This window comes from Triplophysa dalaica, chromosome 22 (genome assembly GCF_015846415.1).
Source record: "Triplophysa dalaica isolate WHDGS20190420 chromosome 22, ASM1584641v1, whole genome shotgun sequence".
Taxonomy (NCBI): domain Eukaryota; kingdom Metazoa; phylum Chordata; class Actinopteri; order Cypriniformes; family Nemacheilidae; genus Triplophysa; species Triplophysa dalaica.
In genome coordinates, this window is record NC_079563.1 from 13130214 (window position 1) to 13155672 (window position 25459).

Below are 25459 nucleotides of genomic sequence, written 5' to 3' on the forward strand. Positions count from 1 at the left end.
ATTTCAAACCACCCACTTCATGAGATCAATGCATGTGTGTGTTTGATTTACATAGCAGATTGATGATCGTGAGTTTGATATACTTAGCTTTTTTATATTTTGTGTCAGTATCTGTGCTGCACAGAATAAGATCGTCGTACTCAATGATTGATGACTTTTCATAAATAAACCAGATGAAGAGACCAGTGATTAGCTGTGGGTTTGGATTAGCATGAAGCCTTTTCTTTAATGGCCTTCAAATATTCATGTTTTGTCTTTGGTGTGTCCCGGATGGCACGTCTGAGTTGATGCTATAGATGAATGGCTTGAAACAGACAGGCCTTGGATCAAGCAGAGAGTTGGCTTTGGAAGACAAGTATAAGCTCTGTTCTACCTAGGCAGCATATTATGCATAATTTATGTTACATCATCTGTGACAATTAAAGTGATGATTAACCCAAAAATGATAATTCTGTCATCCTTTACTCACCCTCTTGTCTTTTCAATCCTGTATGACTTTGTTTCTTCCTCAAAACGCAAAAGAAGATGTTTTGAAGAAAGTTGGTAACCTAACAACACTGTCCCCCATTCACTTCTTCTGTATGGACACCAAACCATTGCCAGTGGATGGGGGACAGTTAACACCATTCTTCAAAATATCTTCTTTAATGTCCTGCAGAAGAAAGAAAGTCATACAGGTTTGAAAAGACAAGCGGGTGAGTAAATGAAGACAGATGTTTATGTTTTGAGTGAACTATCACTTTAATGTCACGCATTTCAGAATAATGCTAGCATTTCATATAACAGTTAAATCTGTTGATATAACAGTAATAAAACGAACAATCTTATTTAAAATGAATGAGTATTTGTGATGTTAACATTATGACTGTTTGAATAAGTTGTGAAAGCAGCTGTCTATGTAGGCAGCAGGACCGTTTTGGGGCGAGAGCTACAGAAACAGATAAATGCGAGAGAAGGTAATGAATTGAACACATGACAGAACAGGCAATTGTGTTATTGGGTGAGGTACTGACTGAATGAAAGAGTGAGAGAGAGAGAGAGAGAGAGAGAGAGAGAGGCGATGTTGAATCAAACACTAATACGGAGTGTTACACAGTTAGCACGAAGCACAGAGAGCAAACACACAGACACACACACCTACTGCGAACACTTAACTTTAATAGGCCGAGGCAGGTTTTGTCTCCTGCAAACTCTAAAATAATCTTCTTGCATTTTTACCATGTGTGGAAATGAACAGACGTAACTTTTTGTTCTGCAAAGAATACAATGAGATCTCTTTATCATCTCAGTTGTTTCTCCAGGACAGTAAGGGGTGACAAAAGGTGGTTTTACAAAGCAGCTTTGTTCAAAGTTTAATGCATACGTAATACGTGGATGCGTGCGGAAGGAGGGTAACAGATCAAGAAGTTGCATGTTTCACTGTGATTTGGGAAATAGGAGACATGCTGTTTCTGTGCTTGGAGCAGGTGTGATCCAACAATTTGTGATTGATTCACTTGTGTGGGGTTGCAAGACCCAACAAGACCCTTGAAATAGAGAGAATGGAGAGTACTGCCTTAAAGACAGGTTGCGGATTGAACATTCATCTGAAACACTCATGTACAATCCACAGTATGAGTATTTTTCTGAGCTTTAATATGACGTGTGTTGTAGAAATGTCCTACGGTGCATACTGTACTATATGGTACGGTAAGTTAAATGCTGCGTACACATATATCATGTAAAGTAGATATGACGTTTAGTAGAACCTCTTGAACTGCACATCTGGTTTTCTCTCATAGCCTCATTTTTGTTTGGGTCTAATTAAATATTGCTATTCAGTGCATCTCTTCTGACAAGAATTTATAGCCGTTAGAGAGAAAGCATGGACTGTAGTTGCATGGTTACTCTATCAGAACTTCAGTGAAGTTGAATCCCCTACAAGGTTTTACACAGTAGGACTATTTTCTTTGTCAATTTCTTTGTTCTGTTGAACACAAAAGAAGATATTTTGAAAAATGTGGGAAAGCCAACCGTTCTGGGGAACATTTCCCAGAATATTTTGGTCACAAGCATTCTTCCAAAAATCTTTCTCTGTGTTCAAAAAAATGCATGTAGATTTTGAACAACTTGAGGGGGAGTATATGATAACAGAATTTTGGGTGAGCTGTTCCTTTTGGGTGTTTATTGATGAAACCAAATCTTAGTAGGTCACTTTGTGTTTAAGCATCGCACTCTGTGTGAAATACGCCATCCCAGAAACCCAGAAATCTAGAAGGAACAAAGAGATTTGTTTTGGGCGATGAGGCCCGATGCCTGCTTTGCACTTAAACGGTTGTTATGGAAACATGTCTGGCTCTGTGTGGTTTTCTTTGTGCGCGTCACATGTTTGTGAGTTTGTGTGTTCAACATTAGCAGTGACTCACCAGTTTAATGTGAGCTTTTACACCCCGGATGCTGTATCGTGAGCTCCATCCCCTCCCCTCCCCACCGTCCCCCTCTGCAGCTGCACTCTTTCCTAGTCTCCAGCGTCTCACATTTGCACCGCCGTGCAGCTCAGAATGCTAATGCCACTCAAACATGAATAATTGGGTCACATCTTAAGAAAAGCAGATGGAGTGGTTGTTTTTTACAACTTTTAGAAAACTTCTCGCTACATCTCAAGGACATCTCCCATTACCAGAATATCAGTGTCTTAAAGAAATTCGCCTTCACCGTGTGAATTTAATACTTCCACAGAACACACAGAGAGAATTTTTAATAATGTGCTAGTCAGTGTTTTTAACATGTCACAGTGAATGGAGACTGAGCTGTTTTTGCCATTAAACACTGTTATAGTCTTCTGACAAGAACAGTCATTGTTAATGATCTCATTTACTCCGTGTTATTGGCTTCTCATACCCAGCCATCAGTTATCGCAATTTCACTTATGCTGTTTGTGATGATATTTAATCTCGTGCCCTGTGAGAGCTGTGGTTGATGCCGGATGTTCTGAAGAGCTCTTACACATGCCCTGATGAAATGCAGAGATTCATCTCGGTTTCCGACGCTCTGATTAGTTTGTGTCAAACATTCTGACTCTGAAATAAACAGAATACTTGCGTCAGACCCCTGCTGAAGAAATGATTAGGTGCGAGTGAAAATAGAAACGTTTTTTTTTCTCGTCACAGTGCATGAATGAGAAACCTTTCTTTTGTTAAAAGTGAAGTGGGATATTGACATTTGGTTATTAATGTGCTCTTGACATCTGTTTGGTCCTCATGTTGAAGAGCAGATGTAGTCTGGAGGCCTTCATCCCGATGCTGTAAATGAAAGGTCATGTCGCTCTGAGAGAAGCGAGAGATTATTCATGTCTCTCTCTCTCTCCCTCTCTCTGTCATTCTCCTAAACAGATGAGGCATAAACAAGCTTGTTCACTGGGTTTCAATTAGCCATGAATGGCGGTTTCTCTTTCTCCAGCTGTCTGAAATACTCTGAAAAAAGGCAAAATGTAAAACATGCATGCTCGCTTTACTCCTGAAATGTTGTATGAAAAGTATTGAGATGTTTCTACCTAATATATTCGATCTTGGGCCTTTAAAGCTGTGTTGACACTGACAGCATCTTTGGCTTGTTGTTGGTCATTGACGATTTACACAGTCATTTTTTTTTTTAAAGACCAGGATATATGGGACATGGTTATAAACGTCTAATTATGTTAAAGGTTTGGATAGTATTGTCGGAAAGTTGTGCATATTAAAGTAGCAATATGACTTTTTAGCGGCATCAAGGGGTGAGGTTGCGAATTGCAACCTAAGACTCATTCCACCGCTCACCCCTCCCTTTCTAAGCACTACAGTCGCTGACACAGGACAAACATGTCGGTGCGCTTCTTTGCCGAAGGAGATCTGTAAAGCAGTTTGTCCGCTTAGGGCAACTGTAGAAACAACGAAACATGGCGAATTCCATGCAAGATGACCCACAACGTATGTAGAGAGCAATTGCTCATTCTAAGGTGGGCAATTCCGTGAAAATATCAACCTTACAGCGGTTTTCACTATGGTAACAGCACAGATTTTAACATTCGGTGGTTCAAATTCCCACAAATTTGTAAAGCGTTTGTTTTATTTTTATTGCATGATTTTTCTCAGTTAGTTAAGTGCCATTTTCAGGATTGTCACATCCAAAACGCTACATATTCCTCATAAGTGGACACATGAAAATGAATATAAAGTAACAATTTTATGTTCTATGAAGAGGCATCCCTTTTCCATTTGTTGGGTATTATTGCTTCAGGATTTGTCATGTTTATTTCCCTTTAAAAAAAAACATTTTTTGATGTTTAGAGTCTATCAACAAGGGTTCAGTAAAATATAATCAGATGGTTCAATTTAACCGTAACAAATTCATTCTCTGATCATTTTTATGTCACGTCAATAACGCAAACGTCATGTCCATAACGCTGGAATTGCCCAGGTTATAAAAACAACGCTTCTTTATATGATGTCTTTACAACCTCTGAAAACATAGAAAGACATAGTATTTACATTTATGCATTTGGCAGACGCTTTTATCCAAAGCGACATACATTGCTTTATCCTATACATTTTACATAAGAATTTGCAATCCCTTGGGATCGAACCCACAACCTTGCGTTGTTAACCCAATGCTCTTACCACTCAGCTACAGGATAGCTGTATATTGCATTATATATACATAGTATATATGTATATGTAAATAGTATATTGCATTTCTGTTAATTGATCCACCTAAATTTTACACACAGCACCTTGAACATGAGACTATAATAAAATAGCTTACTAATGTTGTCTGTACAGTACTTGAAGTCACTTTGCATCCAATTTCCTCTACGACCATGAAAAGCCAGTAAACCCTTTAACTTGTACATAATTCACACCAGGACATAAAAAAGTAAGTGTTCTATGTTGGCAGGGGGCTTGTGCAATATTTCGTTGACCTTGGTTACATCACATTTTTTGTATGATGGAGGTGAAGTTGGAAGTTTTAAAGTCACCATGAAATCAAAAAGGAAAATCCTAAGTGTTTTACATAGTGTTGCAGCGTTTATTATATATTATTTATCCGTGCACACCATTATTTTAAAAAAATCCATTGCACTTGTTATCTTTAATCAAAAACATTAAGCTCCCGTCCCCCTTACAACTACAACTTTTCACCACATGACGTAAGCAACGAAAAAGGGGTAGGACTATACTGTCCAATGGCCAGGCATTTTCAGCCTTCCACTCCACAACAGACTGTAAACTGGCAGTCTGCAATCTGCCTCCAGAACTCCCAATTTACAACAAACAAATCAAAAAGGGAAGGGCAAAATAAAGCCCCGCCTACTTTTTGTCTAATTTCAAAAGCCGTTGCACTCGGATATACAGCACAATACAGAAAAGTTTTAATTAGGATAAAATCATCCAATCAAACAAAAAGGTGACCCTCATTCAAAGATCAACTTTCCGTCCCGTTTCTAACTGTGTGCTCGGTATGAATTCATCTTTGAAAGGGCTGCTTGAGACCGAATTTCAGCCCCAGAGATCTGTCTGTTATGGTACATGATTATAGATTTTAGTGTCCGGACTCAGATTTTGCCAATTACAGCCGGTGCAGTGAGCTGAATTCAAATGAGTATCAGTGCCTACTTACAATGTATAAAAGAGCTGTTACTGTTTTCATTCAATGAGCAGTAGTGGAATACTAATGTTTTAAAGAGGGGTTTTGGCTTACGATAACAATGCTTTAAAAAAAAGCAGTTTTTTTTTGTTCTTTAGCGATCACAAAATGTTTGGAACTATTATGAAACTGTTTATGTTATGTTTCTGATGGAGTTAGAGGGAGGCTTCGCGTTTAGATATTTATTGTGACTGGTTGCATAAAACACATCTAATGGATTTTTTTTTTGTTCCCCTATAGGTAAACGGGACAGAAATTGAGTATGAGTTTGAAGAGATTACATTAGAGCGGGTAAGTGTCTGCCTCTTCTCTTTTTTTTATGTATTTTATTTGATATTTTATTAATATTATTATTATATTATTTTTTTGCTTGTTTTTGCATATTGTAAAAAAAAAAATAATAATTAAAAATGAGTCAAATTGAGGCCCCCTCGTGGCTTTATGTTAACTTATTTTGAACACAGCACTGGCCAAACAGTTATAGCACAAGTTTAAAAATGTCTGTTGTCTTCTTAAAAAAAATACAAAAGTGAAGGTCATCACATTAATAGGTTGACAAAGGACATTAATGATACATACAGATAGATAAATTAGGGCAATATAGTTTTTAGTTTACCTTAGTTAGTTACATTTTTTCTAAGTTCTGTGTTTCTTCTTTTTCTTTTATTTCTTCCTTTTTTTGTCCACACAAAAATACTGTAGTATACTATAGTATTTACTACAGTGAACTGCAGAAGAATAAATTTACTACAAGGGTACTATTTTCTATAGCAAATACTATAGTTCACTACAGTATTTGTCATCTTAACCAGACTTTTATTTTGGCAGGTTGTGGCGAAGACACCTGGTTTCTATCTGTGTTTGACGATGACTTTACTCAAACAGTAAAATGCTTGTGAAATAATCTCCTAGAGAAACTCATGTGTTCATGTTCTCATGTCCCGGTCCCCTGGTTAAGATACACTGATCTAAAACCATGTTGATTATTTATAATTTATACCTACTTAAATTGAGAGTAAAGTGAAATATTTATACATTTAAAGCTGCAGAAAAGGTAAAAGATTATACAAAATGCAGGATACTTCTTAAATTCATAAATGTGTATATAAAGTACAGTACAGAGAGAGAGAGAGAATTAGGCTGCAGATGATGTTCTGGCTGTTGCCGTTGGATCCACATGACTAGACAGAGTACCGACAATAGCAGAAGTCAACTGGACCAGAGGGAGCACAGATTTGTTCGACCCTGGAACCGAGAGGCTGACAGAGTATGTTCTTGGGTCTCTGCAGACTGAACTGAGATTACAAGCTAAAAATTGGAAACACTCAAGGTGGTTGAGTAACTGTTTGGAGGGGCTGAGCAAGCATTCCCTTTTATTTAGAAATTGTATTCACTTTTATTACTGCATATTGAAATAAGTATTCTTATTAATGTAATGTAAAATACATTAATATTCATTTATATACTGTCATATTTAATCAGTGGGTGCAAGTCAGTAGTTTTATGAATATTTGTAATAATTTTGATTCAGTTGCTTCACACTTTATTGAGAGAACAGTTCATTGCCCTTGGAAAGATTACACAAGTACATCTCTAGTATCTTACATCTCTAGTAACAAGTAGTATCTCCAAAAGTTTGAAGCGCACATTTTATGCACAGACATTTCCGTCATAAACACGTCACTTAAAAAAATTGCCAAGTATTTTTGTATACTTTTGTCTTAGAGATGTTAAATATGGCTCTAGCCTTGACTGCGGCAGATTTCGAGTTGTTAGTTTGCATTGCTCAGTGGCGCATGACTTGCCAAACTGAAAACACGGGTGAGTCATGGAGAATAAAGTGCACCATTCATAAAAATAACCTTACACTTTTCTACCTTCTTATTTTTGTATATGAACTGTACAGGACATAAACAGGAAACGTCATCACGAGAGTGACTGGTTTGGACGTTTTAACATGCACTTTAATGTTAAAGTACATGATCAACCAATTTCACGTTTGTGTCTCCTCAGGGTAACTCTGGATTGGGGTTTAGTATAGCAGGTGGTACAGATAACCCTCACATCGGCGATGACCCCGGGATCTTCATCACCAAGATCATCCCTGGAGGAGCAGCAGCAGAAGACGGCAGGCTCAGGTGGGCACGTGTTTCATAACACACCCGTCTTTACACATTCCTTCACAACACTAGGCTTTAAATGAACAAATATAACATGGGTTGCAACCAGCATTTTTTGTTGACTTATAATGATGTTACTTCTTGCTCTTTAAGTCCTTCTCTCATTCTTTCATTCTCTTCCTCTCTTGCCCTCATTCCTTTCCCATCTATATCTCTACCTGCGGTAAATGATTGAAACTGGCTGTTCATCACCGTCTTAATGTCCCTCTGGAGAAGTGAACTAACTTAGGTTTTGTGCTGACAGCCACACACTCTGACCGCGAGGTACTTTAAAAATTTACCATCTGCAAGGTCTGAGGTAAAGTGTGTGTATATAACCAACCCGGCTGACCAGACCACTTTCAGATCTTGTCAATCATCTGTGGAAAACAGGATATACATAATACATTTTGATGTACAATATATTCTGTGTAGCACAATACTCATTTTCTAATTTGACAAAAATGGACCTCTTTGAATAACTTTTTACTATAACAAAGCATCAAATGTTTTTGCATGCCCATAGTAAAAAAAATGACACAATAATTAATTCTCATATCTCTAATGTTGCACAACTTTTGTATAGCAATTTCATATCCATTGAAATGTCATACATTTATCTTCTCTCAGTTAGAACAAAAACTAAAATCTTAAATATTTCAGATCTTGTAGTTCAATGCTAGACCCTGCATTCGCAATGCATATGTTTGGTTTCCAAGGAACACACATATACTGTAAATGAACCATATGGCTTGAATGCTCTCACTTTGATGTCACTTTGAATACAAGCCTTGAGCAATTTTTGCATATACAGTATAAAATAAAACAGAATTTCCTCTGGTTATTTTCGAATAGGTAGAATTTATTATTCCTGGTCAGATGGATGTGTTTGAGATCAGACGTCGATTGAGAGAGCTGTTTTATTACATGACGGCATTATTAAATTGTGCTGGAGAGGTAGCAGATCTTCCATTGTGTCGTATGCACACCCACATGTGTGCAAGTGTGCGTCACTCTGAACAGCAGCTGCGTGTGACAGTGCTTGAGCTTCCTGTCTCCATGACTTGGCCGGTTTCTTTTATATTCTCTCTCAATCAGCTCTGTCAAGGCCAAAGCTTTGAGCTTTACCATAACTCTCCTTGTCATTTCTCAGCAAAGGCACAAATTCACTGAACATTTGTGCACATCCGATTTTTAAGCATAATCCTGCTGCTTGTTCACTAAACAACAATTTGGTTTAACCAGATGTTAGCAAGGGGATTCATAGTCATTTCCCTTTTCAGTCTTTTTGACATTCTGATCACCCTCCACATCTGTCTCCCTCTTTCTCTTTCCATTTCTCTCTTAAAAGAGTGAGACACTTTGAACATTTGCCAGTACGCTGAGATAAATTTATTGTGAGATGGAAGTGAACAGCATTTACAAAAGCAATTACATTGTGTAGCTTTTTTCAGCTTTACCCTTGTTTGACTTTGGTAGACTTGGAAGCAGAAGTCCCTGATACAGCGTCAAATTAATTATTTGAAAGGAGTCAAGATTTACAAGCAAAGGACCAGCATCAAGATTGTGGTTCAGATTATAACCATTTAATAGAGAATTGACATTTTATTTGATTGCAATGTACATCGTGTTCTTTAACGTAAAGTGTACTTTTTTTATAAAAAATATTACTCTATATATATTTAGATTCAATATAATTATTACTCGCCTCAACTACCCACGATCCGCTTTTTTGGCTTTCTTGTGAGATCTCACATCACTGGTCCAATTTGTCATCAAATTTCAGATTGAAGAAGTAGTTCTCTACTAACTTTAGTTATTCGGCTTTATACAGCTTTAAAGTGCTTTGCATATGTACACATGCGTGTGTGAGTGTGTTGTGTGCTCATGTTTGCGAGGTCTCAGCTGTTCTTTGCGAACATGCCCCAGGAGATGTCTGTCCTTGGACCACAGGCTGTCATGATCTGGAACTCTCGGCAGGAGGTTCATCACGCGGCGAGAACTTTTAGATAACGTACTTCTCGCTCTTCTTCCTTTCTGCAGAGTGAACGACTGTATTTTGCGAGTGAATGAATCAGACGTCTCAGAGGTGTCTCATAGTAAGGCAGTCGAGGCGCTGAAAGCTGCCGGATCGATTGTGCGACTCTACGTGCGCAGGAGGAGACCGATGATGGAGACTGTCACCGAAATCAAACTCATAAAAGGACCAAAAGGTTTACATTTGACACTCGCTGTAAACCCGTCAGTTACCTGAGCTGTCTGGTGTTTTTTTTCTGCTGATTTGAAAAGAAAATGCTCATTTTAATAGACTTTTGCAGTGTCTCTTTAATTTATACTGTAAAATCTGTTTCAAATTATATTTATTTGCTACTAATAATGCATTCTTTGTTTCCAAACCCCAAAACAAGCCAATAGTTTATTACTTTTTTTGTTATTTTCAGACATTTCCTTTAAGTAACATTCCCCAACTCTGCTCATATACAAAGTCATATTCTGACCACAAAACATAAAATACATAAACACATAAATAAACAAAAGGGGGCTGACTTATCAAGATCATTTTGTTAGCTTCAGTTATTTAATTTTTCTCTTTTGGTTGTTGTTTGGGTGGAGCAATAAAAATAGTTATATCCTGTGAAACACTTTGATACATTATTCAGCGCACACAGCGGTACTTGCACAAATTTGTAGGAAGCGCTACGGGGGACATGCACGCTCCAAATCCAAAAAACCTTAACACTCTCTACAACGCTTATTTTCTACTCTAGGGAACTGGGAAGTAGGTAATATTGCATGAAAGCTCTTGCTTTTGGATGTTTTTAGTGCTGTTTATTTAAAGTCAACGAATGAGTGTAGGCACTTTTGGCCCTCAAAATACTCCCTAAAAAGTAATTTGTTACGATGTCACCAATTTGTCTGCCAACAGTATCCAAGTATGTATAACTGCATTACGGGGTTGATTTCCATTAGTGTCATTTCCATCACATCTCCTATTATCATTCATTCTGTACGGGAAAATACATTTCAAAATGTATTTTAAGTACATTGGCTTCTGGAAGTTAAATTTCAGTGCCGTAGTTTAAGTTACACTCAGATAGATTGTGGATCCTGTTACGTTGTCGGTTGAGGGAATGAGGCGGGATGATAAATTAGAGGAAGGACGTTGCTGTCACTGTGTCTATAGGGACCCAACTAACGGTTTTATCCTTTCTTAAATTCCCAAAGGGCTCGGCTTCAGCATTGCAGGCGGTGTGGGCAACCAGCACATCCCTGGAGATAACAGCATTTATGTCACTAAAATCATAGATGGGGGTGCGGCACAGAAGGACTGCAGGTTGCAGGTTGGAGACAGACTGCTCATGGTAAGTCCATACCAAACGCTCACTAGGGCCTGTGTTTAATGATCTTGATGTTAAAATACTTTCTTCTCTTCAGATTAAACAGATTCACCCAAAAATGAAAATTCTGTCATCATTTACTCACCCTCAATCCATATGACTTTCTGACAACAGAGGGACCCATTGGCTTGCATTGGTTTTGTGTCCACGCAGTACAAGTCAATTGGTGCTGACTTCGTACGGTTGCCAACATTCATTTAAATATCTTCTTTTGTGTTATGCAGAAGAAAGAAAGTCATACAGGTTTGAAATAAAAACAGAGTAAATGATGACAGGATTTTCACTTCACAACTATAAGTCATGGCATTCATGCATTGATTTCCCTGTACTAATAGAGGCAGATTACATTCTCGAAGTTTTGCTCTACTATCCGTGTCAAACTCCATCGCATTTAATCCATGGGGGTTGTTAAACTCTTTTAAGACCGAGTTTGATTTAATTAGCAAGATCAGCGCAGTGTGTAATCCATTGGGCAGGACACATTTGGCAGCTCTGATTCACCATTGACTACTAGAGCGTAACTGTTTACGTAATGCCGCATTCCCTGTTTACCATCTCTATCTTTCTCTCGCCCAGGTGAATAACTACACTCTAGAAGAGGTGACCCATGAAGAAGCAGTGGTCGTATTGAAGAACACATCAGATGTGGTATACCTGAAGGTTGGGAAACCCACTAGCGTCTATCTGTCGGACCCCTATGGTCCTCCCGATATCACACACTGTGAGTTACTCTTACGTTTGTATTTCATTATGCAATGCGAAGCTTTTTGTAAACCAGAATGATGCTTTAGATGTTTGATAATGTAGTGTGATGGAGTTATAGAGATATTGATAAGTTAGATAAAGCAACAGTTCACCCAAAAAATCTGTCATCTATTCACCCACATGTCATTTAAAACCTGTTTATGATTTATTTATCTCTGGAGAACAAAGAAGATATTTTGAGAAATGTCACAGTGATTTTGTGTCCATGCAATGGAAGTTAACGGAGGCCTGTATTGTTTGATTGCCAACATTCTTCCATATATCTTTTTTGAAAGAAAGAAAGTTATACAGGTTTTAAATAAGATAAGACTGAAAAAATGATGACATTATGATTATCAAACGAAGATATAGCTGATTGATTGAAATTGATGGAGTGCTTTGAATAACTCCCTCTCTCTCTCTCTCTCTCTCTCTCTTTTTTTCTACAGCATTCTCACCGGCTATGGAAAATCATATCTCTTCTCTTGGTAATAACGGCACTCTGGAATATAAGTCCAGTCTCCCGCCCATCTCCCCCGGCCGATATTCCCCCCTGCCCAAGCATTTGCTGGGGGAAGAGGACATTAACAGGTTGGATGGTTTTTCCTTCCTACGGTAATTTTCTCCCTCTCTACCAGACACCACTGCCCACAGGTAGACTGTGTATAGCCCCCTTTCCCTCCGTGTGTCCTTTGGAAAATCCGAAACACAATCGAGGAACATCATCTCGCCTGGTGATGGGATTGTTTTGGGATTTGCTGCCCCTGCCTGATACCCTCCCGTCTTGTTAGTTCTGTGCTGTTCTCTGTTCCTGGATTTTAAACGGTCCTGTTGAGATGTTTGTTATGAATGTGTTGTCCTATTAGTTTCGTGTTTAAACGAGCCGGGTGAACATGCTGAGGCAAGCGCTATTACTATAAAACTCGGCAGCTCTCTGATCCGTCATGATTGTTGGTGCGCGCAGGCGGTGTGAAGTTGTTTGTGCATTAGAGGTGTATTTTGAGACGGAGCATATGTTGAGGACCGCAGGGCTGGGAATGTGTTTGGTTCACTGCGACGCACTCTGAACCGCATAGTGATGTGAATACTAAACATCTTTCCTGGAGCTTTCTAGAAAAGAATGACGGTTTAAACTAAAGCACACAGCCTGAACTGAAACAAAGGAGTTCTAGAAGTTCTAAAGAAATGTCAAGTCAGAAAAGACATTTCAGAAAAGCAGAGAACATCAGATCTGTATGACAATGAAGGCTTTAGTTTTGCTTAACACATCTGCTGGCTTGTTTCTGTGTGGTTGTAGGGATGTGTAAGGCATCGCTATCACATTAGTATTGGTGTTTGGTTTTATTTAGTTTGGGCAGTTATGTGTAAGACATGTGGAACTAAGAGGGCCTTTCTTAGAATCCCACAATTCCACTGGCTTATTGGCCTATTGCCACAGCCGAGGCTCACCGGAATTATAATAATCCTTCACAGGGGAGGTCTTCTTACCTGCAAACCCTCTTCCTTTAGCCTACTTGAAACAATTAGCTGACCCAACAGAGCTCAGCTGTAAGGATTAAAGATGTTTACTTGCTCTGTCAACGCTGAAAAAAATGAAGGAATATTTCTATCAAAATATATTAATTATTTTCAGTAACCTTAATAAAAAAACGTATAGTTTGAATACTGTACATTTTTGCTAGGTAACAATTGCATATGTTGCAAAACATTTGAATTGCTTGAAAATAATCATTGATTAAAATTTGAATAAAAGATTGTTTATGTGAATCAATGGATAATTTTAACTTTGCCAACTGGCCCATAACTTGGCTCTGGGTCATTTATAATTCCTACAATAATAAATAAATAATTATAATTCAAGCTCATTTTATGTAGTCTTCAAGTTTATTGTTGAGTACGTCTATTTTATGTAGTAAGGATACTAATATCAATGTGCTCGTAGTATACTTTTAAGTGTACTATTTCAATTCTGCTTGGGACTTATCGGAAATAAGAGTTTCCGAGCTAAAAATTGCACATGAAGGACAGATATGATTTATTAGTTTTCCGGCAACAGCTTCATTGTATTGTCGTTAAATTATTACATACTTACATATGTGAATAATCATATGTGTATGCTTTATACACATCAAAAGTAACATGTATTTCACCAATATTCCAGAATAGTCAGCAAGCTGACCAGATGTAGTACGATATACTATATATAGTAATACTATTACCATATATGATTTTTCCATACAGACATAAGCTTGAATCTGGCATCTTCCATTTTTTCAAGCAACTAAACACCTTAACACAACCAGCTCGGAATCATGACTTCAGAAGTGGGAACTGACGAATTTCCGATAGTACATGAAGGCAGTATAAATTGATCCACTTTGTAGGTTATGAAAGCATACTTTAGTCTTTACTTTCGGCATACTCTAATAGTGTATACTTTAGGTGTAACAGAATTAACATTGAGTTTACGACTACTTTACGTTTGTTTGTACTGCAACTACACCACAGGTGAACTTATAGGTATACTAATAGTTTACTTGTTCAATATTTGAACAGATTTTTCAGTTTATAAAAGTGCACTAGAAGTTTTTTAAGTGAACTTAGCATCTTACTTATAGTTTACTATTTAAATTTTGTTTTTTCACTTTTTCTATATTCATATGTTCCCCAATTATACATTTTAAAATATATCTTGATCAAAAGATAAAAAATTGAGCGGAGACCGAACATATTTAGACTTTTCTGCCAAAATTACAAAATTAAACGCAAGTATAACTTAAATGATATTCTATGAAGTACATTAAAATGAGACTAAAAGCATATTTCATTTGGCTAATGGCACACTTGAATAAACATATTTTTTTCTAAGAGAAGTTCCACCTATTCAACTGTTTGTTGCTTTGAGCGAACAGCAATATTAAAGTCTCCCACTGCAGCACAGTTAAAGGCATCCTGCTGTGACAAACTTTCACAGTTTCGGCGAGTCGATTGCAAACGCTAAACGTGCCAGCGTACATGCACGCTAAACAAAGAGCGTGACCTTTAGCTGAGGTGAGACAGATGGATTAAACCCCCTCCTCTCTCCTTGTGTAAGAGGTTTACTTAGCGTAAACGTAAGCCCTCTTGTAAGATCTCTGTTCTTCACGGTTCAGCTCCGGAGAACCGAAGAGAATTCGAGGGTCTTGATGAAGATTGTAATATGGTACGGCAGTGTGTTGTGACCCGTATATCTTTATGTTCATAGTCTCAGGAAATGATCGGAAATATGGAGTGAGGCGTTTTATATGGATTTGCATAATAAATGTGAACTTGTGCTACAGCGCAGAAGTTGAATAATGAATTAGGTGTGACAGTAGACGGAAGTCTATGGGGGAGATGGGACGTGTATGTGTGTGTCTGAGCCTGTTTGTGTGAACATATGTCATTATCATTTAGGATAAACGGAGTGTGCGAATGCACTGCATGTTAAGAAAGTGTATTGATGTTGGTTGTGTAGCTTTTAATCAGTAAAAGAGTCTCATAGCACCATTATAATATGTTAAACATACTCCAGTCTAGCACAAGGCAGCACACACAGTCAAAGTATCGTAATGAATAAAACAACTAAACATTACTCTCTCACATACACGCCTCGGATGAACCTCAGTAAGAGCGCACTTCTACTGACCTGCACACTTTATCATTATTAGATGTGTACAGTATATAAAGTGAACCTTAAGCACAGATACTGCATTACATAATTTAACAAGCAGTATGTTTTGCTGATCTTGCGCCTTGTTGTTTATATCCATCTATTGACTTCCCAACACCATAAAAGAGTGAGGACAGAATACGTGACAACGCATTTTGATAAAAATTCACGCTCTAAAAATGTAGTCGTGTTGCTATTTTTGTTATTTATTTCCGTGGTGGTTTGAAATTAAATTTAGTTTATTTTGATACAAGAAATTTTGATTAACATTATCTTAGCTCCTCAGGGAAATCATGAGATCTAATGTGAGTCTGTAACGCTATGTGCTTCTTCCCACTTCATCATCTCTGTGCTTTGCTGTGAGTGTTAAGAGCCAGAGGGTGCGAGACAAGGCTGATAATAAAGGTTCTGTCATGCTTTTATTTAGCTTAATGTGATCCTGTATGAAGGACAAAGGAATATTGCTGATTAAAGGATTGCGCTAAAGCTAAAGATGTGTCCAATACAAGTAAACACAGTGAAAACTGAAAGAAAGATGGAAGAGACTGTCGATTCGTTCCACATGCATTACACTTCACCTAGTTATTTAAATTAAATATTTTGAGGGGTTTCTTTGGACTGTATGTGAAGATGTCTGTCAAAAACAGCTCTGTTGTTAAAGGGGGCTTGTTGTATTGTCCTGTTGGAATGTGTCATTGTTATGTTTGCATGCTACAAGTACTGAATACAACAGTTTTGAATACACATATCAGCATATTTATACCATTCTATGAAGTTAACGTTTTGTCTTTTGTCAATGTGTGTTTTTGATCAGAAATCCATCATTAGATGAGATGGAAGGTCACAGGTTTGATTCCCAGCACTTCCAGTTGAGGTGAGGATCTTCATGAGATGTTGCGTTTGGTACTTATGGTTTATTTGTGTCCTCCTGCACATTATGTCCTTCTGAATTGAAGTCGTGCTTTTTAAAACCAGATACTGTGCTCTGGATATTTTTGCTCACAAGTGTGAGGAACAGACTGAACTGTAATTTGCAAATGTGAGGCAGGAAATGAATTACAAATTAAGATGTCTCTGGATGGATCTATAAAGCTCTGTTTTTAATAACACAGAACATGAAATGAATTGAATTTAAAGAAAGGTTTGAGCGTCTGAGGGCTGATTGAAGATTGAAACTAAAACGGTCAATGTTTAAACAGAGCTCAGATACTAATGATCAATATACTTATATGCTAATATACTTACCAATGTTAGACTAACCAATTACAGTTCCTTCCTTATTCCTTTTACATGCTTTCACTACTGTGATTTACCGTCTCTCTCTCTCTATCTTCCTCTCGTCTTGTCTTTTTCTTTCTTTATTAGTGGTCGACTGATAATGGTTTATTAAATGCCTGTTTCTGATAAAGATATCTAAGGCAGGGTGGATGGAAGCTGTATAGAATATGGAAAAGTCTGAGAGCAAATTGAAAATACAGGATTTAAAATCCAATCCTGAAATTATTTCGTAGAAAGTGAAAGAAAGAATTCTTCAAAATAAAAAACAAATCATTTTGAAAAATACTTTAATTTAATCAAACAAGACCATTTCTGACAATTCCTTTAAATTTATATACACAAGATTATGCAAAAAAGAAGCATTTTCTATAAGTCTTAAACTTTCAACTCACTATAATATATAAATATTAAATATAATTTAATTTAGTACTTTAAATTAAAATGTAACCTTATATACCATTTAAGAAAATGTAGCATTTTAAACTGAACTTTCAACTCAGTAAACTATGTAGAGGTTTATAGATATTATATAATATATTTTCGCTGTCCTTTTAAATCTAAGACTAAAAATAATGATTTATGACAAAAAAATATAAATCACGAAATTAATAAAGCTATTTCTTATTCTCATTAAGGGAGGTTTCAGAAGTACAGCAGCAATATTATGTATATTCTCTTTAAGCAAAATGTAACATTTTTGCTGGATTTTAACAGATTTTTTTTTTGGAACTCACAGAAAATAAATTGACGTTTGTTTCTCTTGAGAGACAAGAAAGCACAGTTCAAAATATCAGATAGTTTACTGGCCTGACCATTATATCAGTCCATCACTACTCTGTCAGTCTGCGTTAGCTCACTAACACCTGCTGCTCTACTCTCTGCCCCTCTTTCTCTCTCACACCAGGCCGCCCGAGCCAGTTTACAGCACTGTGAACAAACTGAGTGACCGCGCCCCCTCTCCCCGTCTCTACTCCCCCGTGGAGTTTGATAGAAGCCCCATGCACTCAATCCCTCACTTTCCTCACTATCACGTAGGCCTGCTCCCTGACTCCGAGATCACCAGGTACTGAGCACAGCGCTCTGCATGGGACACATATGAGGCATGCAAACTCTGTTCATGTCTAACCTGTGTGTGGCCAAGCCCATATTTAAATTCACCTGCATGACCTCAATCATTCAGAATAATGTGCATGCTCCGTCTATCAGACACTAGTTATGCATTTGTGGCCAACTTGATTCTTTATTTGAAATCTGCAATTCTTAAAGTTTGAATGAAACATTATATTAAGTAGTTTTTAGTAATATGTGTTCTTGTGCATTTGTGCAAATGATGACTTTATAAGATACATTTCATGCATCTCCTCTGAAATGACTTTGTATGTAATAATAGTCCCTTGAATTTGAATATTTGGCCCTATTATTGCCCACTTTTTAAAATCTAGTCATCTCTCAAAGTTATAATCAAGTCCCTGCTTTAATTTGTTTCACTCCTGTTCCAGTTTCAAATTTTGTTAATACTAGTTAAATCAAGTTCATGTTGACTTTAGTCAAAAGCTAAACAGCTGTGAATCTTGTAACATTTCAACAAATCTTTGTTTCTTGGACTTCATCCATAGTTTGTTTAGAGGACATATGCGTGAAGATTGCTAGTTGTCCGAGGCAACAGAATAACCATATCATGTCTTCGCTGCTTCTTTGCACATTCATCCGTCCCATCAACTAATTCAATTTTTTATTTATTGAACTGTACAGTACATTGACTTGCACATGATGTGGAAGCCTGTGGCATCAGTGTGACTTTAGTGAATCATAAGAATTGCATCAGTGAATTGAATTGATCTTTATTTTCTGTCTAACCGATTTCATTTCAGCTCCGAGGAGCAGCTTTTATCTTTAATTGGATATATAACTTTATTAGAGATAATGTAACATCTCTCATTTTACTGATTAAATGACTGGGGACATAAATGTAATAGTCCGAATATGAACGGAGTGTAAACATGGGGTTGGTAGCAGAACATCCTCAGGAGGTGAGATACCCTGTGTGTCTCAGGGTAATGTTTTCAAATCTGCTAATGATGTTGTCGTAGTGGGCACGCTTTGCTTACAGGTTTGTTTAGATTTTCGTTTTGGAGTTCATAACACTATAAATTATAAAGTGCCATCTAATTGGCTTCTCTGGGTTCTCAGATTTTTCGCTTTTCTCATGCTCAGGGTCTGGCCGTTTTGGATGAGGCTTTTGAAATGAATGGCTTTTATTTATCTGTCATTTTCTAGCAGCCAAGCTGCAGTTCTATGAAGTCTGCAAGGTCTGTGGCACCAATATATTTTCTAAATACGTGTCCAAAAGTAACGTCTTGGTTACGTATGTAACCTCAGTTCCCTGATGGAGGGAACGAGACGTTGTGTCGAGAACGACAGATGGGGTTCGCCCTTGAGAACCAATCAACTCTGACTACTATAGAAAAGGCCAATGAAATTTGGCGAATGCAATTTGCATGCCGGGCTCCGCCCCCGGAAATCCGGTATAAAAGGAGGCCGGCGTGCAGCATTCACTTACCTTTGTTCTGAAGAGCCTGAGACCTCTCAAACTGCAGCAGAATACGATACGTGTTCGTGGCATAAGGGACACAACGTCTCGTTCCCTCCATCAGGGAACTGAGGTTACATACGTAACCAAGACGTTCCCTTTCTGTCGGTCTCTCGACGTTGTGTCGAGAACGACAGATGGGGTTGCCTATGGAAAACGCCACAACGCTGTATCGCGTCACAATCTCTAGCGAAGCGACGGTAACAAGCCTGGGCGTGTCATCTCGAAGCTTTCGTGAGACTGTAACCTTCCAGTGTGGTGGTCGGGGGGTTCCAGAGCTTTCTTGGAGAAAGATGGGTACAGCCCTGACCGGTAACTTTCACGGACGGGGCCTTAGCTCTCTATAGGCGAGAGGCCATCCAGATCAGTTTACACCGGGTAAGCGCGACTCTTAATCAGAGAAGCGCTACAGAGGCCACCTCCTACCCGTGGGGAGGAATATGGTGGATATAGGTATGGTCTCGTCCTTGGAGGAGAACGCATGGAACGTGCGGACTGAGTAGTTAACCGCGAGGTGGAGGCCCACCTGGGGAAGCTCATGGGTTACCAGGAGTGGGAACCATTCTCATGAGGATACATCAGACGGAACAGCCCACGGAGGGGGTGTTACAGACGTCCGGTAGCACTAGGTCCGGTTAGAGCTATCTGTGATAGCTCACATGGTATCCCGGCCTAAGGGGGAAGGCTGCTCTGCCCAGCCAGCCCCCAGGGGGTGCTTGTTTGGTGATGGATGGAATGCCTATTCTTAACCAGTGTCTGGGTAAGAAGGGAGGCTGGTGAGGTACCAGTTTCTTAGCGATGTGTTCGGGTAAGAAGAAAAGGTAAATAGCACACTGACCCAACCTGTTAGAGGGTGGAAAGGTGCTTTCGCAGGCATACGCCCCCCCGGATGCCAGTCCTACATGTCGCCACGCAGGACGTGGGCTGACACCGGGTTTACGCAAAGGTTGTTAACCCTTGCGAAGGTGTTTGGGCATAGCCCAACCCGCAGCTCTACAGATGTCTGCTAGAGAGGCGCTTCTGCCAGTGTCCAGGAGGTGGCTAAACTCCGTGTGGAGTGAGCCCTCACTGCCAATGGGCATGGGAGATTCTGAGATCGGGATGCCGTCGTAACGGCGTCCACGACCCAGTGCGCCAGCCTCTGTTTGGAGACAGCCTTCCCCTTCTGCTGTCCTCCAACAGACACGGAGCTGGTCAGAGCTTCAGAGCTCTGCGTGCGGTCCAGTACGTACTGGACACAACACTAATCGGGTTGGGTCTTCCTCCCCTATGGGGAGCGCCTGCAAGTTCACCACTTGGCCCCGGAGGGAGTAGTGGGAACTTCTTGGGCACGCATCCGGGCCTGGGTCTCAAGATAACGTGAGAGTTTCCAGGGCCGAGTTTAAGGCAATCCAGGGACACGGAGGATGCTCGGTGGTCCCCTACCCTCTTGAAAGAAGTGAGCGCCGTCAGGAGGGCCGTCTTACTCTATGAGGAAGATCGGAACCTCCGAGGGGCTCTTTGGGGGGCCCTGAGGCTCCTCAGGACCACTTAGGGTCCCAAGAGGGTATGGAGCGGAGATGAGGCGGATTCCGCCCTCTCGCTGCTTAGGAACCTGGTGACCAGGTCGTGTTGCCCTAGAAACTTTCCACCGACTGAGTCGTGATGAGTGGCAATAGCGACTACATACACTTTCAGTGTGGAAGGGAGATGTTAGTCTCCAGTCTCGTGAGGAGGGGAACACAATCCTGATCAAGCACCTCAGTGGGTCTTTCTCGTTGAGAAAGACACCAGGACGAGAAGAGGCACCGTCTAGAGGCGTGTAACCGCCTAGTAGATGGGGCCCTAGCCTGGGTGATGGTCTCAGCCGTATAGGGGGAGTAGCCATCTTAGGATCTTCTCGTCCCGTCTAGAGACCAGACATGGGTGTTCCAGAGGTCTGATCTGGGATGCCAGAACGTGTCCTTCCCCTGAGAGAGCAGGTCCTCTGTCAGGGGAATGGTTCAGGGGGAGTCGCTGTCCAGAGCATCGGCTCTGAGGCCAAGTGCGGTTAGACCGGTGTGGTGTAACCAATAACACTTGGTGCTCCTGCTCCCTGACCTTGCACAGAGTCTGTACAAGAAGGCTCCTGGGGGGGGGAAGGTGTGCTTCCGCCCATCCCGCGGCCAGCTGTGCGCAAGGATATCCGTGCCGAGGGCAGGGACTATCAAGCGGGCAAATGGTGGTGTTACGGGAGGTGAACAGGTTTTACCTGGGCCTACCCGAACAGCCTCCAAATGAGCTGGACTGCACGGGGGTGGAGTCGCCACTCTCCACGAGGCATAAACTGGCGAGAAAGCACGTCGGCTGTCTAGTTCAGTTTGCCCGGGGTGTGTGGCCTGCAGGGAACGAGTCACCTGTTGACTCCACCGGAGGAGGCGTCGAGCAAGTTGTGTTTAGCTGCTGTGTGCGAACGCCACCCTGACGATCTGTATTCGCTACAGCTATAGTGCTGTCCTCGGAACAGCACGTGCATGTCTCGCACGAGAGGCCGTAGCCTGCTCAGTGCAAGTAGCATAGCCCACAACTCTTGGCAATTGATATGCCAGCGCAGGCGGGGGTTCGTCCAACACCCCACCTGCGTGCCCGTTGCACACTACACCGCACCCCTGCAGGGAGACTTCAGTCGTCACCACGACCTGCCTCATAACCTGCTCAGAGGGACCTGAGTCCGTCGAAAAAGTCATAAAGACTAGGGGTTATGGTGCGTCGGCAGCAGGGCAGCATCACCATGCGCCTGCTGCCGGTGTGCCACGCTCTCCTCGGAACTCGACTCTGAAACCAGTGTTGGAGCGGTGTCATGTGGATCAACTCGAGGGGTATTAGCCCGCGAGGACGCCATGTGTCCCAGGAGCCTCTGAATTGTTTCAGGGGGACCGCTGTCTGCCTAAAATGTTCATTTCAGACAGTTCAACACTGGTTGGGCACAACTGCGGACAGGTGTGCCGACATGGTGACAGAGCTGAGTTCCATACCGAGAAAGAGGATGCTCTGCACTGGGGAGAGCTTGCCCCTCTCTTGGTTGACCTGGAGTCCCAATCGACCTAGGTGCCGGAGCACCAGGTCCCTTTGTGTACATAACAGATCTCGCGAGTGTGCCAAGATAGGCCAGTCGCTGAGATAGTTTAGTACCCGCTCGCCTTCCTCCTCTCAGGGAGAAAGGGCGGTCAGGGACAGACCGAAAGGGAGGACTCTGTACTGATATGCCCGCCTCTCGCACGCGAACCGTGGGAACGGCCGGTGTCGAGGAGGATCGAGACATGAAAGTAAGCGTCCTTCAGGTCGATTGCCACGAACCAATCCTGACACCTCATAGATGTCAGGACGCGCCTCTGTGTGAGCACCCTGAATGGCAGCTTGTAAAGGTGCTCTGTTCAGGGTACGCAGCCTTTGGGGGCAACCCGCCGTCTTTCTTGGGAACGATGAAGTGCGGGTGGTGACCCACTGAACATCTTGGTTTTGAGGGACGAACTCGATGCCTGTTTTGCCAGAAGGGTGGTGACCTCTACCCGAAGTACGGAGGCGTCCCTGCCTCTGACAGAGGGAGAGATGATGCCCCGAAACTTGGGTGAGTCTCTGGCGAACTGGATCGAGTAACCAAGACGGACCGCCCTCATTAGCCAGCGAGACAGTGTGGGCAGCTCTCGAGCTCCCAGGGACTGTGACAGGGTGACCAAGGGGACGGTCTGCTTCATCATTCCCACGGGGGGTGGTTCGTCGGCTGGCGGAGCTAACCATGTCGCGGGGAGTCCCCGGAGGGAAGGTTTTTGCTCCGCCTGCTTACCTGCCTGGCGGGACAACGGCACGCACTGTCGGTTTGAGAGTGGTGACGGCTGTCGTATATGTGTACGACCTCACGCCTCGCCAGGGTGTGAGGTCGGTTCGCCGAGCACAGTCCAGTGGAGTGTGCGATCGGCTGCAAGTAAACCCGGGGAGAACAGAAAACTCAGTGAGTAAGTGGGCGCCAAGCCCTAACAAGGGCCCGGCTTTGGTGACGAGGCAGGAGTCGTCCCGTACCGACCGATCAGAGCCGTGGCTGTGAAGGTTCGGGCCCGATGTTGTTCTCCCTGGGGTCTTCCCGTCAGTGTCCCTTCTCGCGAGGAGGTTGCTGACGGGGTGGAGGTTTCCCCCTCGACCTCTGCTTCCGGGGTGCCGCCTGTGGGGGCACAGGAACCGGAGCCGATGTCGAAAGGGTCCTGGGTTGCAGGGAAGCAGACGTCACGTGAGATCTCGGAGGCCTGTAGGCGGCCGAGTCGCGGCGTGAAAAAAATGTGGTTAATTGCCACTGTCTGCTTCGCCGTCAAAAAACTGCTAAGCGCAGTCCTCGACGGTGTTACCAACAACCCACCCTGCAAGATGAGTGCATCAAGAAAGCGGACTTCCTTGCTGTCACTCTTCTGCACAAGGTATAGCCGGGGGTGTCTCTCCTGGACCACTACCGTGGACATCGTCCGACCCAGGGCCCGTGCCGCCGCCTTAGTCGCCCGTAGAGCGCTGTCAGCGGCGGCACGGAGATCCTGCATTATACCCGGGTCGGCCTTACCCTCGTGGAGCCCTCTCAACGCCCTGGCCTGGCGGACCTGCAGGATGGCCAAGGCATAGAGAGAGGAGGCAGCCTGGCCCGCAACATCGCAAGCCTTCGACACCAGTGATGCCAAAGTCTTACGTGCTTTGGACGGTAGGAGTGGTCGATCCCCCCCCAGGTGGTAGCCGTCCGCGGCACAGGTGCACCGCAGGCGGACGTTCCACCCGGGGGATCTCGACGCAGTCCTTGGCTGCCTCACCATCGAGGGAAGTAAGGGAGCCGGAGCTGGTTTCACTGGAACGGTCCGTGAGAGGAGCGTTCCAAGTTTTACACAGCTCCTCATGCACCTCCGGGAAAAACATGGCACCCGGGGTGGGCGCGGTTTGCACCGCGCACCGACCTCGGGAACCACGCATCCCCGGGTTAGCACGGATGACATCACTTCTGCTTCCTCCTGAACTCGACCGCTGGGGGTGGAGTTTGGATTCGGCAGAGTCGGATGCCAGTCTCCCTCCGATGCTGCGAGCGACATCTCATCTACGTCACACATCGTTTCCGAGTGTGTGCGTGAGGATCCGGACGGTATGCCACCGCCGGTTGGGGAACGTTCAGAAGAGCGAATCGGGGTGCGATCGGCCCGTGAGCACTTGGCTGGCGGGTTTACGTTCGCAGAGTTCCCCGTATCACTAACGCTGCTAACGTGGGTGGTCATCGGGGCCGTAGCCACAGATGTCACAGCCCGGGTAGCAGACGAAATGGTGGCTGGTTCCCGTAGGAAGACAGCCACCCGTGACCGCAACTTCTGAATGACAATCTGCCCGCAGTGCAGGCAGATGTGTCAACGAACGCTGCTTCAGTGTGCTGGACGCCCAGACACCTAATGCAGCGATCGTGTCCATCCCCCTCCTCGATGAGGGTGCCGCACCCAAGAGAACAGCGGGACATGCCGCGCTGGAGAATGCTCAGTCAGTCCTGAAAAGGACTTTTAGAAAAAATCTCTAACACCTCCGGAACCGCCGAGACGCCCAGGGGAAGGTCGCTGCAGAAAGGGACGATCCGCTGTAACACGTCGTAGCACCAGCGTGTAGTTGTAGAGGATTGAATCCTGAGTTGTACTCATGAGCGATGGCTCTGAAGAACAAAAAGGTAAGTGAATGCTGCACGCCGGCCTCCTTTTATACCGGATTTCCGGGGGCGGAGCCCGGCATGCAAATTGCATTCGCCAAATTTCATTGGCCTTTTCTATAGTAGTCAGAGTTGATTGGTTCTCAAGGGCGAACCCCATCTGTCGTTCTCGACACAACGTCGAGAGACCGACAGAAAGGGAACACCGTGTTTGTATCGAACACGACCGGCACAAAAGACCTTAGAAACGCCTTAAAAAACATAATCATT

General features: G+C 42.3%; 1 protein-coding gene across 23 annotated transcripts in view; it reads left to right on the plus strand.

Annotated features, from left to right (window-relative positions):
* Positions 1-25459, plus strand: part of dlg2 (discs, large homolog 2 (Drosophila)) — a 192135-nt gene that overhangs the window by 124630 nt on the left and 42046 nt on the right. For 16 of the 23 annotated variants that reach the window (XR_008905064.1, XM_056735915.1, XM_056735918.1 and 13 more), the window contains 8 exons: positions 5902-5952; positions 7675-7799; positions 9864-10033; positions 11046-11182; positions 11795-11939; positions 12412-12577; positions 16468-16527; positions 17836-17994. Coding sequence is in view for 22 of the 23 variants with exons in the window: in XM_056735915.1 (XP_056591893.1) it covers positions 5902-5952; positions 7675-7799; positions 9864-10033; positions 11046-11182; positions 11795-11939; positions 12412-12577; positions 16468-16527; positions 17836-17994 (1013 nt within the window). In the remaining variant the exon portion in view is untranslated. The remainder of the gene's footprint in view (positions 1-5901; positions 5953-7674; positions 7800-9863; positions 10034-11045; positions 11183-11794; positions 11940-12411; positions 12578-16467; positions 16528-17835; positions 17995-25459) is intronic. The other 7 variants (XM_056735924.1, XM_056735925.1, XM_056735927.1 and 4 more) reach the window with 2 other exon arrangements.